The 20268-nt window shown below is 37.0% G+C and overlaps 1 protein-coding gene across 3 annotated transcripts in view; it reads right to left on the minus strand.

The window, feature by feature from the left end:
• Positions 1-20268, minus strand: part of LOC308702189 (uncharacterized protein) — an 85313-nt gene that overhangs the window by 7583 nt on the left and 57462 nt on the right. For 2 of the 3 annotated variants that reach the window (XM_081384856.1, XM_081384857.1), the window contains exon 3: positions 463-789. The exons of the other annotated variant lie outside the window; for it this stretch is intronic. In XM_081384856.1, the coding sequence (XP_081240982.1) occupies positions 463-789 (327 nt within the window). The remainder of the gene's footprint in view (positions 1-462; positions 790-20268) is intronic. 3 annotated transcript variants of the gene reach the window in all.

Genomic DNA, 20268 nt, shown 5'->3' on the forward strand with positions numbered 1-20268 from the left:
TATTTTCTACATTCTCAATATAATTCATAATCCCAAGTTTATAATGAACAACGCGTTATGGTTATTGTGTTATTATTTCAAACGGTGTACGCACAGAACAGAGGGGCGGGGTGAGCAAAACTCATTATCATTTAAAGACACATGCACTGAAACGGCGTGCTGAAAACAGAGCTGTTTTTGACCAGGTAAAATTAGTGTTTTCTTACAATACTAATGAGAATTTTTAATTAAAGTGTATTACAAACTTTTCATTTACACCCTAAAGAATCATAATAACTTGTACAAAAAATGGCATTATATGACCCCTTTAAGAGCACGCTTGTACGTTGCAAAGTCAGTTATAATATAGCACAATGGGACATATTATAATAAAGCTTAATGTGATTATTAACAGTTATTTTTTTAAGCAATTTTTTAACAAACTTAACTGATTTCCATAACAACAACACATAAGAATATTACCTTGAACAGTGAGTGTGATGTTGATGTGTGGTTGATGAAGCACAGAGCAATGATATTCCCCCTGATCTTCTGTGTTCAGGTCTGATATGAGTAGAGAGAGATTTCCTGGAGAGGATTCATTCAACAGTTTGACTCTACCTCTGTGTCTCTCGCTCTGTTGATTTGGGTAAATTTCTTCAGGTTTTGTTGTGTGTTTTAGTGAAGTAAATGTCCATGTAAGTTGTAGAGGTGTGTCCTGTAGTTCAGTACAGGAACAGGGCAAAACTACAGACTCTCCCGAGTGTCCCGTCACATTAACCGTCTGTGTGTTCTGATCCAGATCACACCCTGACAACACATTAGACTGACATTTACACTGCACTTTACTGGAAGAAGAAAATATCTTCTGCATTTTGAGAGATTCAGGTTTCATGCAAAAATATTCCATTTACCTTTTATCTTCACTTTAATGTCTGCATGATTTATGTGTGAAATCTCACACCTATGATGACTGATTAATTACACTCTGAATTCTTTCACAACAAAAATATTTTTAAGTTTAGACTTACCTTCAGTAAAGTGAAGCATAAAGATTAAAAGATAGAAAAACTCCTTCATGACTGATTCTCTGAACTCACTCACTAATGGTCCAAACTTACACAATCTTACTGTTGATTATTTTTATATGTTTTCAGGAACTAAAACATGTTGCGCCATTTCCTCTATTCGTCAGCTCTTTATTTATATTTCTCCTCCTGGATCACTGACACTAATGTATATGTTATCCTGCTCTATATAGGGGACTATATCAGGGTTTTTCATGTCACTACTATAGCTCATGATTAAGCATGTAAAGTCACCACAACATGATCCAAATTCATAAACTCCAAGTTTATTCCTTTTTTCTAAATGGGTGTCATATTGATGTCAGCTGGAAGGACTTTTAAGTGCAAGACATTGACTTTGCTGCTCATACTTTTGTAACTAACCGCACATGAACAACAGCTCAGATAGGCCTATTTTGTGACAAAGCCAAAAAAGCCAAGAGATCAAGATCGCAGGCCATATAGTTTACCCTTTAGTCACAATGTTTTGTTATAAATAGAGTATCTAACTACTGTTTTTGGCATACAGGCTATATACTGTGTATCTATATGGAAAATGACTACATCATCACTCTTCTATGGTGATCATATTCTTAAGCAACAGCAGCAGGTAAAATGCAACAACTCAGAGATGTGTGAAAACTTAGTAACAGCTACAGTGTGTTGTGTTGGCACTTCACTGGGCTTCCTCTTCACCATAGCTGCAGCCTCCTCCTCTTCAAAACAACTAATAAATATAGCCGCGGGCAGCAATCATCGGGGTCCAATCACCAATGTCCCAATAGGATGATTTGCGATCAAATTGAAATGTAACTTATTATCTTGTTTTTACAGAAAATTCCATCTTGAATCTTCTCTGAAAGTTATGGTGTGATAAGGTCTAAGCAACAAGGGCAAATGACTTTCAAAAGAAATCTATCCCTCCTACCGTTAGATTAAACGAGAAGTCAAAAATACCCTGTTTAAGTATAAAAATAAAAGTTCAAGTAACTAATGTAAAAAAGTTAAAAATGTTCACTATCATTTAAGGCATGTAATCATGTGGTGTAAGTGTGGACTTATATTCAAAAAATATTTTGTTCTGAAGTAAATACTACAGAAAGGCAATAATTTTTTTAAAAAAAGAAGTAAAATCTACAGTATATTAGTACTCAATTCAAGCATAGAAATGAAAGCGTATCAACGTTTTAAAATTAAGTGAAATTACTCAACATTTCTGATACTGGTGTTCCGATCATGCACTGGGCCTTGAATAATTAATGAGGTTGATTTTTCACTGTTTTCCAGCTGTATTTACACTGTTTTATCATTGCTTTTGTTGTTAGGATTAGTAACTTGCCACTGACATTTGGAGTTCATTTTCACTCAAAATAACACATTCAAACATAAAAACGATCCATCAAATGTTACTTTAAAAGTGTGGTTTAATTCAATGTTATATTAATTGAGAGAAATGTATTGCAAAGGAATCTTAAACTAAATAGATATTGCTCAACCTTTTACTAGCCAAGTTAAAATAACTTATTTTCTTTGATACTTTCACTTAACTTAGTTAAGAAGAGTTTACTTAATTCCATATGTGAAATTTACTTAAAAAATATGCGTGTGAAATTTACAAAGACTTGCCAAATAAAAATTAAGTAAATTTGACTTAAGTTTTTTGTCAGTGCATGTCATACTGTTTAATGACAATTTCAACTGAAAGTGAAGATATCATTTGCAGTTCAAAACCTTATTTATCTGATTTTTTATTATAATTTGTGTAGCCTTCTAACCTTTTAAAGGGTGTGTTGTGTTTTAACTCAAAAGTAAAATGTTTTTTAGAGCTGAAACTAAAACCAAGTAAAGACTTTTATAATAATAAATAAATCAGTTATACTACACTTATAATAATACAATTGGTAAACATTCAACAATAATATCATTACGTCTAAGCGGATTTTTACATTTGCCAATAACAACCCTTCCCTATTTCTGTTCTGTTATGATAATGGGTTACGGTACCTTAAAGGAGCTGTATGTAGGATTGTGGCCAAAACTGGTACTGCAATCACTTTAAAAATACTGTAGAGAGGTGTATCCCCTCCCCCTCCCCCCTGACTCGAGGTTGCCAGATAAGCTGCAGGATTCAGCAGAAACGTAGGCTGCTTCAATGGTCATACAGGTCAACTTGCAGCATGTGTAACTTATAGGGTTGCCAACTTCAGAAAAGGAAAATACAGGACAATCGTGGTTATTTATAGGAAAATGAGGGACACTCAAAACTGTTCATCATTTCAGTGTCTGCAGTTAAATATGTGTTTAAAAGGTTATCAGACATGAACACATTTGTATTGCTTTACCTATTTATGTATTTAATTCATACATAAAATACAAAAAGTCATACATAAAAAAAATCACATTACAAACAAATCATCATTCAAAATAGCAGCATTTATCTAAAATAGAAAGCTTTTTAACATTATATAGGCTTACAGTTCAAAAGTTTGGGAGATTATTTTTTTGGAAAAAATTTTTAAAGAAAGTATTTGCCTACTTTTATTCAGCAAGGATGCATTACATTAATCAAAAGTGACAGTAAAGACATTTATAATGTTACAAAAGCTTTCTATTTACTTTCTAAGGCTTTTTTTTTTTACATTAATAATAATCAGAAACGTTTTTTGAGCATATTATTCCTTCAGGTAGATTACATGTTTTCTTGCGTGGCTGGATGTTAGACTCATGGCATGAACAATAATCACGTTGTTTGCATTCGCCAAAATTGTTTTGCCGAAATCAAAACGTGGACAGTAAAAGGTTATTACCGTTAGCGCGAGACGAGTCCGGCTTGAAGCGGAAGCAACCAGACAGCAGAGGATTATGTTCGCAAATCAAACAATTATTTGTCTAAAAACAGTGATTAAAAAAAACTGTGATTGGATGATGACAGGTGTCGGTGATCATTCTCAAGTGTCGTGGTCAGCACTGCTGCTGTTGCTGTTGTATCAGTCAGTGGTTAGATCAGCTTGTCAAAAAAACGGACATGGGAGGTCACGCACGGGACAAATATATTAGGCCCAAAATACGGGACGTCCCACCTAATTCAGGACAGTTGGCAACCCTAGTAACTTAGTCCACGATATACTGTACGTGAAGAACGAATGACGAATCTTTTTTTTTCTGAGGTAAAGTTAGGCTTCTGTCTCTGTTGTTTTCCTCAGCGTCTCCGCATAATGACAGAGAAACGGGCTCCATAATGCATTGCTAATACGTCCATGTGAGCTAATGTTACGTTACTTTGCACGAACATGCATAACTTTGTTCGACTGTCATGAATATATGAAATGTCCATTGACATCAAGTACAAGTTAGCCAAGCATAGATGAATCTTACCTGTCCAGGAGAAAATTAGCAACGTCGTGTCTGTGTTCAAATTCTTCTCCGTTTTCAGCCGTCTCCATCTTTCAAAAGCATCTCCAATACAAATTCTGTTTTTATTTCGGACTTTGTCACGACGAATTTCTGAATTATAACGAGGTCTTTTTGATTTAGTAACATTAGACATTTTTGTCCGACTAAAGTTAGGGTAGGTAAGAGCAGAGCTGGCAACCCGGATTCCGAAACACTACTGACTTCGTGATTGGTAGATAGGTGGAGGGAGGCGCGTCAGGCCAAAACACAAGATGACAACATCAACATCAGTTGAGGGCTGCAAGTCCACTTTTTAAATGACAATATCCTAGCCATACTACTGTTGTCAGTGATATAAGTATTTGAAATGAACATGATTTCTTAATGTCTGGTGACACATCAGGGCCATTTTATGATTAATTGAAATAGATTTCTTACAGCTCCTTTAAAGAAAGGTTGTAGTTTATGTTGCTGCCACTTTAAGAGCACGCTTGTACATTGCAAAGAGAGAAGAAGTGACTGTATGCTGTAGTAAAGTTACACAGTTCTGTTAAGCACTGCCAGGCCTCCATTACATGGTCTATGAATTATGTTGTAATTTTTTAGAAACCATTGTTTATTGTCACTGGATGAGGCTACATTATTTCAATATTTAGTTATATTCCCAATATATTAATAGCACAGGAATTTATAGCACAGAAACATTATTCCAGATAGCTCTCCAGTAGATAAGGCAGAGTTGTGTTAAGGGCTGATAACCACACGGGGGCAGTAGCTCTTTAAAGATGACCAATCAAAAATGGAAGATTTTAATGTTGGCATGGATTACCCAACAGTCTGGAAAAATTAATGGCAAAGCATAGTGCCAGATGAACAAATACAATTGAGAGAAGAGTTATTAAACTTTCTAATTCATAAAAATCTGTGATATGACCCTTTTATTGTTTTGTATATCGCAATGTGAAGCAGCAAAATAACAATTGTTTCACATCTCTGAGGTCTTTGACGTTTAGAAAGCAGAATGACAGTGACGTGGAGTTTCATCATCTTTGGAGGTGCTTCCCACAGAGTTAATGGGTTTAAGCTCAGCTGGATTGACAGAGCTTTGTTGAAAAGTCAAGCACATTGTGTCACTTGTCATATTAACAATAAGGTGCTTGAGCACACTTCTTCTTTGGAACTGTATTTTGTCCATATTTCATTTCTTATCCCATTCCAATGAACATAGCCATCTGATCATATTATATCTGACGGATTCTTACCGCGGCAGAAAACAGCCTGTCATTTTAACGCAGGTTTCAAAGCAATTTCTGTTCATTTTGCCTTTGCATAAACTATGAGAGATACAAGACACCAATGATACAACGGTAAAAAAGTTTCTTCTCGTTCTAAAATCATTTTGAAGCATCTAGGCCCGGCATTTATCTAAAAGTGAGCGTGTATTGCTTTTTTGTGTATACAGTGTATGAGAGAGAAATAAAGAGAGTGAAAGAAAGCACCAGAGACACAAGGCTAAAAAAAACTATTCCTCTCAAAGAGCTGCATGCTTTGTTCTCCCACCGTTGTTACATTCAGTTGTCTCATTATCATCCATTTTCCTAATAGTTGGCCTGAATTGAAAGGTGCCTTAGGTGTTAAATAGTCATTTACGGCCACTTCTTGGATATTAGATGTTTAAAAAGGATCACGATGACCTGTAATCAGACTTCCTAAGGTTGTGTTTTTCTGGTATTTTCAGGACGTGTGCCTGGAGATGAACTGAGTGTGAGTGTGAGTGTGAGTGTGTGTGTGTGTGTGTGTGTGTGTGTGTGTGTGTGTGTGTGTGTGTGTGTGTGTGTGTGTGTGTGTGTGTGTGTGTGTGTGTGTGTGTGTGTGTAGTGATTTGTGTGCAGTGATTGACAGTTCATTTCAGAGCAGGATGAGCTTGACCGTCTGTGAGAACAGAGCCAAGGTATGTTGTGATTTCTGATTACTCACCTCTTGCTGCAAGAAAAAAACTCACACACATATGCACCTATGTTCATGATGATGAGCAACAAATCTCTTTTTTCCTCTTTGGTTTACACAATATCATAACAAAGACAAATGTAGACATATAAGCCATTTCATAGATGCATAATGCGAGAGAACGGTAGTTGAAGAGTGCTTCGTTCATGCCTCTATTCTCTCTCTATATCTTTCTGTTTTCTGTGCTGAGTCATTAGGGCTTTCTTTACTGATGGATGTTTACAGACAGCCCTCTTCTTCTTTTCCCATGCAAAACAAAAGAAGATGGAAGCTATGTGCAGCTATGACATAGAAACAATACAATTATTTTGTGTCCTGTTTCATCCATGCATATACGACACAAAAGCTGTTTCTGGGGTGGTACCCTTTCAAACGGTACACATGTGTACCTTGTTAACTCCTAAAGGTTGCATATTGATACCTTAAAAGGTACATTTAGTACTTTTTGAGAGGGTATCATCCAGCTTCTGTACCTTTTTTCTGAGAGTATGCTATAGTATTATACAGTATACTAGTACTGCTAAGTATTGACCATAAATGGCTTAGGACCACACTTCAAAATGAATCAATTTGCATATGCACATTAGATAACAAAATATCAAAACAAGTGACATCTGACAAATTATGCTAGAGCATTGATTCATTTTATAGGATGCATGAATTCAGTTCAGTTCCTGTGAAACTCTTTTGATTCCATTGGCGTCATATTTTTTTTTTTTTTTTTGCACTGATCTTTGTTCTGGTGTTCTTATGCTTAATTATGCATGTCTTCATGGATTTACTGAATTAACAAAGGAGATGTTCAAAGTCAAGTCCCTCTTATACACTGATTATGTTGTTTCTAATGTCTGCTCTCTTAAGTGTCTCAGATGGGGTTCACCTCCCACTAAGCTGTCTAGACTAATTGATATCAGGTTTGAAGACATTTTTCTGGACTTTTTAACAAAGGTCAAGCGCTGAGGAGCACATGGAAGTTCATCCTCAGAAATACGTAGTATTATATAAACGTAATATTATAAAAAGTTAAAATCTGGGTGACAATGAGACACTTACAATGGAAGATATTTTATAAATACACATATAGTATAAATGTATAGTATAAATATGCTATACACACAGTACTGTGCAAAAGTCTTAGGCACATTAGTATTTTCACCAAAACAAAATGGTTTTAAGCCAGTTATTTATAGGCCTATCTTTTGCTGTGTCAGTATGAAATATCAGTTTTAATTTTACAAATTAACCTTCCTTTTGCCATTGATTGTAATAATCCAGTGAGATTTTTGTATGCAATCTCACAGACAACAATGCACAAAAATCTGACAAAAATCTGATTTCACCATCATCAAGTCCATCTGGGATTACATGAAGAAGAAAACAAGTAATGAAAACTCAGTGAGTGTTTTAGCGCAATTTTCTGACGTCATGGGATCACAACACTAAGAGATAGTAAATCTTTTCCTGGATTTTTTTTTTTGTGCGTTCCTGAGATTAGACCTTCCTTAACATAATGCCGAAAACCCGAAGTCTCTAGGTGGTCTGGTTTAGGAGTAGATAGAAGTGCAAGATTGGTGCGCACAGACAGAACAGAAATCATGAGTTAACAATCGCAATTTTGTCCGGTGGAAAATTGCGCTAAAAATGAGACAGATAAAATCCAGAAGAAATACCAAGTTCTGGCATGAAACTCTAGATGGCACAGGCTGATAGGACTTTAATTAATTTGGTAGCGATGCATCGGCATCTACATAGCGCAGCTGATTGGTTGCTGTAGCATCAGTGGCCAATGAGCTGCTGCTGCTCAACATTCAAACAGAAACCGGTAGTCGTTATTTTTATTTTATTTTTTGCGTACAAAAAGTATTCTCGTCGCTTCATAACATTAAGGTTGAACCACATGGATTATTTTAAAGCAACAACATGGAACTTTTCCTCTGCGGTCGCCCTACAGGTTGGAAGCGGAATTGTCCATTACCGCTGTCGTAAAATGATTTACGGTTACTGTATATGAAGCATGCAGGTTTTTTTCATATGGGCAATGACAATATTATTAATCTTCCCCCTTTCATAATTTATACACGTTTAGTAGACTAAACATTTTAACTCAAACATTTGCGATTTGCATGTCGATTGCAATGCTCAAATCTGAACGAGAATGATAGCGATAGCATCCTAACCATCTAAAACTACCATGTTAGTGTTTACTAGCTACCAGATTGATAATTCGCTCATCTACTAGCTGATTCATGAAGATAAATGGAGGACCAGATAGTTTCCGTAACGTAGCCAGGCAGACAACAGATTAGAAAAACTAAAGATTGTATGCAAGCAATTTACAGTTACTTACTAGTTCAACAGCATGACGGCCAAGTCAGCATCGGTCTGGTAACTCTCCTCCTCCATAAGCTAACGCCAGCGAGCAAACGCTCGACCAATATTGATCCTCGTCCTGACTTTCAGTTTATTACTCTCCCTTTTCCTCTTCCGACTCTACTCCAAAAACCTTGGACTTCTTACGTTTCGGTGCTGCTTCAGCCATGACGAAAACAGACGTACGAAAACAAACGCGCTGGTTGGCCACATTTGAGGAAGTGGTGGACAAAGTGACGTATGCCGTAAAGCAGTCGAATTTTGTAGTTCTTTTTGAGCTCTGGTTACTACCCGCACCCCGAAGTTACATAGTGCCAGTAAAAGCGATACAGACCCCGTCAGGCTCTGGCAGACGTCTCATTCAACCTATTGTAAGTCGATGTACTATCACAAGGGTCTTGGAAATATATTATGAAGGTTGAAAAGTTACATGTTGTTATTTTAATTATGTCTTTAATACCTTTCTGGGCCTTGAAAGTGGTCAAAACATTGCAGTCTATGGGGGCAAGTTTTCGGATTTCATCAAAAATATCTTAATTTGTGTTCCTAAAATGAACGAAGGTCTTATGGTTTTGGAACAACATGAGGGTGAGTTATTAATGACAGATTATTATTATTATTATTATTATTATTATTTTTTTTTTTTTTTGGTGAACTAACCCGTTAAAACGTTCAGTAATGGCTCTTAAAGGAAAAAATAAATCAGGTCTTCGCTGTAGATCTGCTTTTTAGGGGTTTGTGTTTTGTCCTATCTCAATCTGGCTATGTTCTTCAGATATATATGCATATCTGCCTATTCATTCAGCAGTTTGTTTTTTCACTGCATGTGTACGGTATAAATGGTTGTATTGTCTATTTCTTCCATTAACCTGTGCAACTGTGCAGGGTGAAAAGTTGCTTTACAAATGTATAGCAGTAGTCTCTTTCAGCTGTTGCACAACTGTGTGCTCCAAACTCAAAATCTAGAGTGGCTGGGAAAAGCTGGGAAACTGTGCAGCTTTATTTGGCATTGGCTGTGCAGCCTTTAACTATCTGGAAAAGATATTTAGTTTGCCTGTTCCCTGTTGGATACTGTTGCCACGCTTTTCAAGTTAAGCCCTCCCACCTGCCATGCAGGAGACCCGGGTTCGATTCCCAGTCGGACCTAACAGTACAAAGCCCTCCCCCTCAACAGATAGTCCGATAGGTCCTTAACTCATTTGGTAGTGATCGTCATCTACATAGTGCAGTTGATAGGTTGCTGTTGAAATTCAAATACCGGTAGTGTTGCTGCTAGCAGTCTGTAGTGCACTTTCAAAAACCCTACACCTTCCCCAGCTCCACCTGTATAGATCAGCTATGGGGTTAAATCATGTATGATTTATTCGGCCAAGACCAAATACATTAACATTGCCATATCCATCACCATGCCAATCTCTCAGAGAGTTGTCATGACAGAACTGTGGCAACATCTCCAAGACGCTTGAAGAAACTTGCCTGCAAAGCTACCTGAAAAATGATGTGCAAGTGGTCACACTAAATATTGATAATACAATCAAAATGTTTGGAAATGTAGACTGATATTTCATACTGACACTATTTTATATTATACATCAAAACTTGACTCCTTGTGTCACAGAAACAGGAAATGTGACATTGACGTCAGCTGGCCTGTTATGGCTGTGATCCGCTAGGAAGAGCTTCTGACTGGACATGACGAGAGCATCATTGGCTTTGCTCCTCCATGAGCTCCTAATAGCTCATAGCCATTTCTAGAATATTAATTGAGTGCCAGGCTCATGTTTAATCAGACACATGCACTGTCACTATGAGCAGCACTACCTGCTGGGTAGCATGTGGCAAACATAGCGGCTGAACAAATGCTGAGCGATTTACAAAAAGCATATCAATAATGTCAGCAGAATTGCTGTCTTGCAATTCCACCTGGAAGCACTTCCACCTGCTTTTCACATCTTTACATGTTCACTTCTTAAATATGATGATTCTCCAGTTTATACTCTAAATAGCCAGATTGGCCATGCTGTTTTTAAAATGTGTGAAGATCTTTGTCCTTTAGTAAATTTGCAAGCAACAGCAGTGTCTCAGACTTTTTCTATTCTTTCCTCAGATAAGCAGGTTTGACAGGACTAATGTAGTTCCCTTCAAGCAAATCTTGAAAATATGAAACTTAAAGGTTGCTGTTTTTGAATCCCAAAGGGCAATACATGAGTATCTGGTTAAGCAAACGGTAACCTTTACTTAAACTCATATGTTGAGCACTGCTGTTGTCCATGAGAAAGAGCTCACAAATCGGTAATAAGGTGTAATGTAATGTCTTATTGAACACAGTTTTCCATTTTATTTAATTTTTTACATCACACACACACACACACACACACACACACACACACACACACACACACACACACACACACACACACACACACACACACGATACTGAATGTCCAAGTCTATCCACAGGCCCATTGCTTTAATGCAGAGTCACATTCGATTTCCGTGTTAAATGACCTTTTGAATCCGACTCCTCTGGGCCTGTCTTACTATACCAGCCCGTCTCCTGCATTTCTGAGACTGACTATGTAAGTGCACATTAATAATGTGCTTGACTTTTACACATAAAGATAATAATGTGAAAACAGTAGGAGTGCTTTGCTAAATGAAAACCCTTAATGAAATGGATCTTTTTTATATGCATTTTCACTGTGGGTACCTTCAGTATTCACACACACAGAGCCGGTATTTGAGATTACACTCTTGGACAAGCTGATCCTTTTGATGTGGTAACATGTGCTTATATGCTAAAATTTGAAGAGATGAGCAGAGGATGAGAGTAAGGGGATTGTGTGAAGAAGAGACCCTCTGCGTCAGAAGCTTAATCTGAACAAAAAATGTGTGTAATAAAGCAACAGCATTAAGTTTCCTGGTTTCCCTCATGCTAATGAATAGTAATGACTCTTTCAGTTGCAATATCTACAATATGACTCCCTTACAGCTAAATAATAAATAGTTTAAAAGCACATACAAATACAATTATGAAAGAATACATTGATTTAAATAGTTGCAGGCCAACCATGAAATGACATATTTACTAAATCAAATGCAGTCATTTGTGTTAAATGTTTTGCCATCAAAATTCAGATGCAAATGTTAAGCTGGATTTTAAGAAGTTAATGCGTTAAAATGTGGAACAGACAATCGCTTAAAATTTGTGCTCTATAATCTACAACGCAAAGTCTTCTGAAACCATTCGATGGCTTAGTGTGGGGAACAGACCAAAATGTGTTAATTTGTTATTTCTTATACCCTAGCTGTTCTTATCACTCTCATGAAAGTTCATGAGAGAAGTAGGGATGGCAAATGCACAATTCAATTTGTTCTTTGGACTTGGAATTCTATTTCAGTGCTAATTAGTTCACAAACCATCTAAATGATTTTAACTGCACTGGATCTCAAGTTCAACTCGTTGATTCAATGATCCTGTTGCAGCAGTTCACAGCTCACCGGAGGGAATGGTTATCAGTGAATGGTAATACATTTAAATTTCAATCTGTTCCTCACACAAATGTAGCCTATCATATGACTTTAGAAGACTTTAAATTTTGCACACTGCTTTCGTGTTGTTTTTGAAGCTTGAAAGTCCACATATAGAAAATTGTGACCAGAACAGTCTTCAGAATTTCTCCTTTTGTAAAAGATCCTGCTTGTTAGAAAGCGCATAATGATGACAGAATTTACATTTTGAACCCTTGAGAGTTATTAAGCTAGATAAATGAGCTTGAGGATGATCAGTTAATGCAGTTTTTTAATTGTAGAACAGGGAAAAAAGGTGGAACTGAACTTTTATTTATAACCCCATTTCTCAAGAATGCTGGCATAAAGTGCCTGTGTGTGTGTGTGCGTGTGTGTGTGAGAGAGAGATTCACTTCACTGTACTAAAAGCCAAAACAAGCAGATTCTCTGTGTTAATGAGCTTCAAAACAGACTGTCCTCATATCATCTCTCCTCTTAAAGTATACTTCTCAGAAAATCACCGTACCATTACTTTTTCATTAGTCAAATCATAAATTTCCATTTCTCAAATCACGCGCTTTGTGTGTTGTTCAGGTAAACCCTACATTATGGGGACAATATTTCCCCACAAAAATGGCAATATCCGAAATCCTTGTCCTTGTGGGGACATTTTTTGGTCTCCATGAGGAAAACAGCTTTAAACCTACTTTTTACATTTTCAGAAAAATATAATTTAGTATGATTTATGTGTAAGTGGATGTGTGTGTGTGCGTGTGTGTGTGTTTTGGAGGCTGACTAAAATGACATAAATACAGCCTATTTTTGAACCAAGTGGATTTTTAATGCGGCTTCCATGACAAAAGGTATTTTTGATAATTAAGTCGCACAATTATTAGGTAAAGGTATAAGGTTCAATTTGTGAACATTAGTGAATTCATCAGAAATCATCAGCTAACAACAACGAACAACATTTTGGTTAATAATTTATCAATTTTCTAAAGTCCATTCATAATGCATAAGCTCATGTTATTACATGGCTCCATCACCGTCATCCATGTCGTGTATCAGTCTTCTCATCTGGGCGAATAAAACTCTTGGTTTATATACAAATGCAACTGCCGCCATCTTGCATTTCTTTTTTACAGTAGTGAAAATGACCTCAGAGGACTTCAGTATTAATATAACTTTAATTTTGTTGCAGTGTTCATCTTGTTGCTAGGCAGATTGCTTTGTGTGTAGTTGTAGACTGTTTTTTTTCTCAGTGAAAGCTTTATGATAGTATATAGGAAAAATTCTCATATCACATTTCATGTGAAAAGTTAAAAGTTCTGTCACGAACAGTCAGTTATCTTTGATTTTTTTTATTCTTTTTAATTGACTTTTAGTTTTATGCGCAAGAAACAATTGTTATTAGAATCAATGTTGAAAACATTTGTGCTGCTTTATATTTTTCAGGATTCTTTGATGAACAAAAAATAACAGCATTTGACTTATAAATCTTTTGTAACATTATAATGTATTTACTGTAACTTTTTATCAATTTATTGCATCCTTCATAATAAAATGATTCATTTCTTTTAATAAACACAAATCTTATACTGAGCCCAACATTTGAAATGTATGTATCTAATGCATTAACTAATGTTAACGTTAAACGTTAACTAAATGTTCATCTAAAATGCTGTGTGAGAAATCACATGTCGGTCAGTTCAGTCGAGTCCAATAATCTTCCGCAGATCATTTAACTTAACCTGAAACTTCTGTCATCATACCCACACTCATGTCATGTGACAAAAGTTATTAGGTCATGAACTGTACCTAAGTCACCAAAGAAAACCTTTACCATTAGACCAGCACATCTTAGACTTATTTAGTTCATTTAAAAAGTAATAAAGTTTTTTTAAAACGTCATTCAAATGTATTCATGTATTGGTGAATCATGTCTTGTCAGTGTCTCTAGTGCCTCCACATAAAAAAATAAATAAATAAGTGTATGATGCCCCTGTGTTGCACCTTTTCTCCCCAATCTCATACACTTTCTCTTACTTTTATTTCTTTACTGGCCCAGGTTGCTTAGGAACCCTATATCAGATTAATGTCCTGCCTTATCGAGTCACCCTCCCAATTTCCTGTAGTCGTGTCCCTCCCTCTGGCAGACGGTCCCCGACGAGGGAAAGAAGGAAGAAATGAGGGCAAGAGTATAAGAAAGAGGCATGAAGCCAATGAGACAGATGGAAAAACTAAGGAAAAAAGCATAAAAAAGACAGGAGAGGGACAGAGAGATGGATGTAATATTTACGTAAACAAGCTTCTCTAATTCTGTCTCTTTATTTTAAGGCTCAAATCTGTGAGCTAGTATCTTTGCTAAGCAAATATCCATTATTTGGGACATTTTCACAACAGATCACTTACATCCAAGGGCATGAAAATCAATGCATGAAAATTGCAGTTCACTGACACGGATGAATTGATAAGATGTAGAATCTGGATTGATTTAACGCCTCTTGAGGCTTTGGTCATAATGTCACTTTGGCGATTGACAGGGTCATGACACAAGCGCTCTAGACTAAATCATATCCCTTTAATGTTCTCTGATATTCCCATTTATTCACTGATGTAGTCTAGTTTGACGAGACTATGACACCTATGCTGGACTTCCCATTGACTCAGCTCTGATGTCCAGGCTGAAGGTGATTCAGTTATATCCCTGACGTACTCCCCAGGATCGGTCTTGATCACTGGACCGGAGAGATGAGATCATGTGCTTTGGTTCATTATTTCCACTTGCCTTCAAGAAAGGAATGTAGTCACAGTGGTATCTGAATCAGACTCATTTCATGGCAACATCATATTATTTTTAGTTATTACAAGTGTGCGATATCAGTGTAAGAATTTCTTTTGATATTCGTTTGCTTAGTTTGTTTCAAATTTACGTTGGCATTTATACAAATGAAGTGTATATTTTAAGAAAATTCCTTGTGTTTTTTGAAATTCTGAAATTTGTCTGTTTATTTTCACCCATTTTGCAAGATATACAGTAAAAGCAAGCAAAGCATTTACTGCATACTGCATGTAAAAGTATAATTTAATATTTAATATTCTATATTTTTATAATATTCTGTAAATTATGCAGATTTCTCTAGACCTTTTGGAACAAGAAGTTTCAACAATAGCTAGAGTTACTTTCTAGGTATTCAGAGGTCTATCTCAATGATTTGCACACAGCGGGATGTTGCCTACAGCACAGGCAAGGGTCTGATTTAGTTTCAGAAATATAAACCCTTATACTCTCACTCACAGTCAGACATATGCACACAAATCATGCAATTGAGAAGACATGCCACATGTACAGGTATAGATATAAAACAGAACTTTATTCAGTAACGCTCACGCCATCACAGCAAATAGAGATTATGTAATCCAATTTCACATGTCAGCAGTTTCTTCATGAGCATTAATATCTCTCTCTCTCCGTGTCTCCTCTGTCACGAGAGACTGTCCAAGCAAGGCTGGGCTGATGAAGATCTATTACACAACAGAGATTTGCAACATGGCTCCTCAATTAGTAAGATACTGATACTGATTCCAGCACTAAGCAACATGAAAAGCCCTGACCCGCACCAGAATGATTAAACGCTAACCATTAATCTTCTCATCAAAGCAACTAATTACTTTTCTTGTGTGGTGCATTGGTTCGATGCTAATCACATTCAGATGTGAGCGTGTGCATCTACAGGGCTGGATTACAGTAAAGTTCCTTTGCTGCACTATCGCAGTCATTTAATAAGCGCGTAGAGACAGTTGTACATTGTCAGTCGGCTTTAATAAATCAGTCCACTCTGCCCTTGCATTTACAAGCGGCTGTTGCTTCTGGAGAGCCGCTAATTGTGTGTTTGTCTGGATGTCTGTTTTAAAGGAATATATTTGCTCAGGTTGTTCCGAAACTTAGTTTGTTAATTTGTCCATGAACACAAAAGGAGAAATTTCATGTTTGAGAAATTTTAGATGTGTGACCACATTATGTCAAGCTACAAAAAAAAAGTGATTCATGCGAAAGTCTTCTGAAGCCATGTTTTAGCTTTGTGTCTTGGACAGACTATTATTTCATAGGTTTTACAACAGATACAATTATATATACAATTATAAAATATACAGTTATGTGTGTGTTTGTATATGTGTTTATTATGGACAAAATAATAAAGAAAATGCAGCTCACTGAGTCTACTGAAGTTCCAATTTTCAGTAAATGTTGCTGCACTCTAAGAAAATAAATAGCTGCATATATAAATGTTTAATTTTTTATAATGACCAATGCACAAATATATTTCAGGATTATTTAAAAAAAACATACTACTGTTCAAAGATTTTTTTTAAATGTCTCATGTGCTCATTAAACTGCATTTACCTGATCAAAAATACAGTAAAACAGTAATTTGTTAAAAATTTTAATATATTTTTTAAATATAATTTATTTGTTTCATAGCAAGGCTGATTTTTTTTTCAGCAGCATCTTCGTGTCACATGATCATTCGGAATCCATTCTAATACGCTGATTTGATCCTTAAGAAATATTTCTTATTATGCTGATAACAGTTGTGCTGCTTATTTTGTGGAAACAGTGATTCACAATTATAATTACAACAGCTATAAGTTGAACTGTCGCATTTGAAGATGCTGCTTGTCAAGAAGTGGAATTCATTACAACCTTTTCAGTCACAGAAAGGCCTTAAAGATAAAGATTCTAAAAGATGGTTTTCGTAACGATGCAACAAAAGAACCATTTTGGGTTCCCCAAAGAACCTTTTAGTGGAGCGGCTAAGTGCTTATGTTTGGCAGAATCGTTCAGTTTATGATACAAGCGTGAAAATTAGCATGAGCAGTCTCCATGGGTCACTTGTTAAGAAAATTGTCCGAGCCACTTGAAATTTCAAGATGGCGGCCATTTTTCAAGATGGCCGACACCTTAGTGGAGCAGTTAAGTGATATAGTGGTTTATTTGGTGATACAAGCATGAAAATTGGCATGAGCAGTCTCTGTGGGTCACTTGACAATACGCCACCTACAGCTACTTGAAATTTCAAGATGGCGGCCATTTTTCAAGATGGACACCACCTTAGTGGAGCAATTAGGCTTAAGAAATCATTTAGTTGGTGATACAAGCATGAAAATTGCCATGAGCCTAATTGCTCCACTAAGGTGGTGGCCACTTGAAAAATGGCCGCCATCTTGACATTTCAAGTAGCTGTGGGTGGCTTATTGTCTAGTGACCATCAGAGACTGCTCATGCCAATTTTCATGCTTGTATCACCAAATAACCCACTATGGGCCCTATCTTGCACCCAGCGCAATTGACTTTGTACACCGACGCATGTATCATTCCTATTTTGCACTCGCGCAAAGCGCGCTTTTCCCTCCACAGAAGCACGTCGGTTAACTAAGAAATACACTTGCGCTCCCCGGGGCGGTTCAGCGCAAAGAGGAGGCGTGTTCCAGCGCAAACGTTCCTTCATGCTATTTTGCAGGTTTAGAAAACAATTGCGCTACTAACCAGGAAAAAATGGTTTAAAGTCAGTGGCGCGTTGCGCATGTTATTAATATGCTATTTTAAGGGCGCATGCTTGGCCATAATCAATGTAGCGTGTGCACAACGCGAATGCACTTTGATTCTCTCATCTACACAGAAGCAGCAGTTTTTATTTTTGCAAATCATAGCCTACATTATTACGATAGATAGATAGATAGATAGATAGATAGATAGATAGATAGATAGATAGATAGATAGATAGATAGATAAAAGCATACATCTAGCTTACACATTTACCCAAATTATCATACGCCTTTTTAACCGAAGTTAATTTGGGTGGGTTTCTCCATCCCCAACGTCCCTGACGAGAGCGTTGCTCTCCTTGGCTGTGAACCGCTCCTGGCGCGCGCCTGGCAAATCCGCCGTTACAATAGGAATCCGGTTTAGAACAAACGCGTCTGCTCTTAAAGGGAATGTGAGATGACGCTCTGATTGGTTTATTTCACGTTACGCCCAAACCACACCTATGAATAATGAAGCTACTTCAGACCAACCCATTTTAGATTTGCGCCTGGCGCAAGAGTCATTTATCCCGCCGGGAAAATAGCAACAGCGCCAAGACCCGCCCACAAAGTTACTTGCGCTTTGCGCTTTGACACTTGCGTTTCAGATCGTTAAAATAGGGCCCTATATCTCTTAACTGCTCCACTAAGGTGTCGGCCATCTTGAAAAATCTCGAAATTTCAAGTGGCTCGGACAATTTTCTTGTCTAGTGACCATCAGAGACTGCTCATGCCAATTTTCACGCTTGTATCATAAACTGATTATATCACTTAGCCGCTCCACTATTTCTGTTAACAGTTCTTATAGAACCATGTTTTTCTTAGTGTGGAGAATATTTCCATAACCTGAATAACCCACTGTATAAAGAACCTTTTGTGCAATGGAAAGTTTCTATTTATGGTAAAGGAACAATAGATGCCAATAAGTAACCTTGATATTTAAGAGTGTAGAGTAATATTGAAATGATCATCATGAGAGTGTGTTTCTGTATGTGTCCTCAGTTTGTGAGTATTTGTTTTAGCTGGAGACATGCTGAGTTACTAAGCGTAATGATTGTAGGTCCCTGTGGTAAGTGTTCTGTCCTGCCAGTGTGTGATAAGTAAGCCAGAACCCCAGATGCACACTCACTCTTTCTCCTCTCTCTCTCTCTCTGAGGGGATCTACTGAAGAGAAGCTAACCCCTTCATGCATGCTCTCCTGATGCTGGCTAGCTTAAACAGGCCTGAAACAAACCCCAGGGGATACACAGTCTCACAATACAGGCTGTTTTTGGTCCACCTTACTATGTTTTTGTGAGCATTTGTTGTGTTCCTTGTGACTGTATTTGATAAGCTTCAAATACATGTGCAGCTATTTGATGGTGCAGTAGCCTACAGTATGTGTCATGTGGTATAGAATTCTGCTTGACAGCACCCTATTAAACCCGGATTAAGCCAAATGAGGTAACATGACCCTATCAGAACGACCCCACAGTGGGTCTTACAGAAGAAGTGCTCTGGGATCATATGAAAAGCCAGATGGTGCAGAATACAGACATCAAATAAGACATATGGTTGATCTTAACTAACAGTGACTTTGCACAGTATGTGAAGGACAGTAAGCTAACATACCTAGAGATAAAAAATAAAAAAGCAGGGTGAGTAAAAAGCAATTTGTTACTAGAAGTAGCAAAGGTCCATGTTTTTTGGATATGTAGTGTACTGTACCATGATATTAGGGTTGGGCAAAATAGACTGTAACTCATATCTCTGCATTGTTTGGCTGAATGACGATACACAATATATATCTCAGTATTTCCTACATAGTGGGCTAAATGTTTAATTTTCTTTTCATAAGGCACATCACGAGTATTGCAACACACTTCGTTTCAGGAGCAAAAGACTTGTTTTAGATTGCTCTTCGCGGCTCAGTTTGCAGCAGCAGCACAGAGTAAAGAGGACCTATTATACTTTTTAATATTTTCAACTTTCTTTAGTCTGTAATCTTGCTGTTAGAGCATGAAAAAGTTATTTAAAGTCACAAAATCACTCCAAAGGGAGTTATTCTCTATATCAGTAAGCACCATTTCTGAACTCACAGTTTCTTTTCTGAATAATTCCTGCCCATGGCATATGCAAAAAGAAAAAGAAAAAAAGCGAGGCTTAGTTGCGTTAGTAGTGTGTTGAAACTTTCGGTTATGGTAAGGGGCGTGGCATTTCCACAGTACGCTCAAAGTGGTTGACCAATTACAGCACACTGGTCCATCCGGCCAATCAGAGCACATTGTGCTTTTTGGAAGGAGGGACTTCATAGAGACCGGAACTAAATAGTGTTACTGACAGACTGGAAAGTGAGGTGCTGCAATAATGTTAAATG

The sequence above is a fragment of the Scardinius erythrophthalmus genome (genome assembly GCF_964197995.2).
Source record: "Scardinius erythrophthalmus genome assembly, chromosome: 1".
Lineage (NCBI taxonomy): Eukaryota > Metazoa > Chordata > Actinopteri > Cypriniformes > Leuciscidae > Scardinius > Scardinius erythrophthalmus.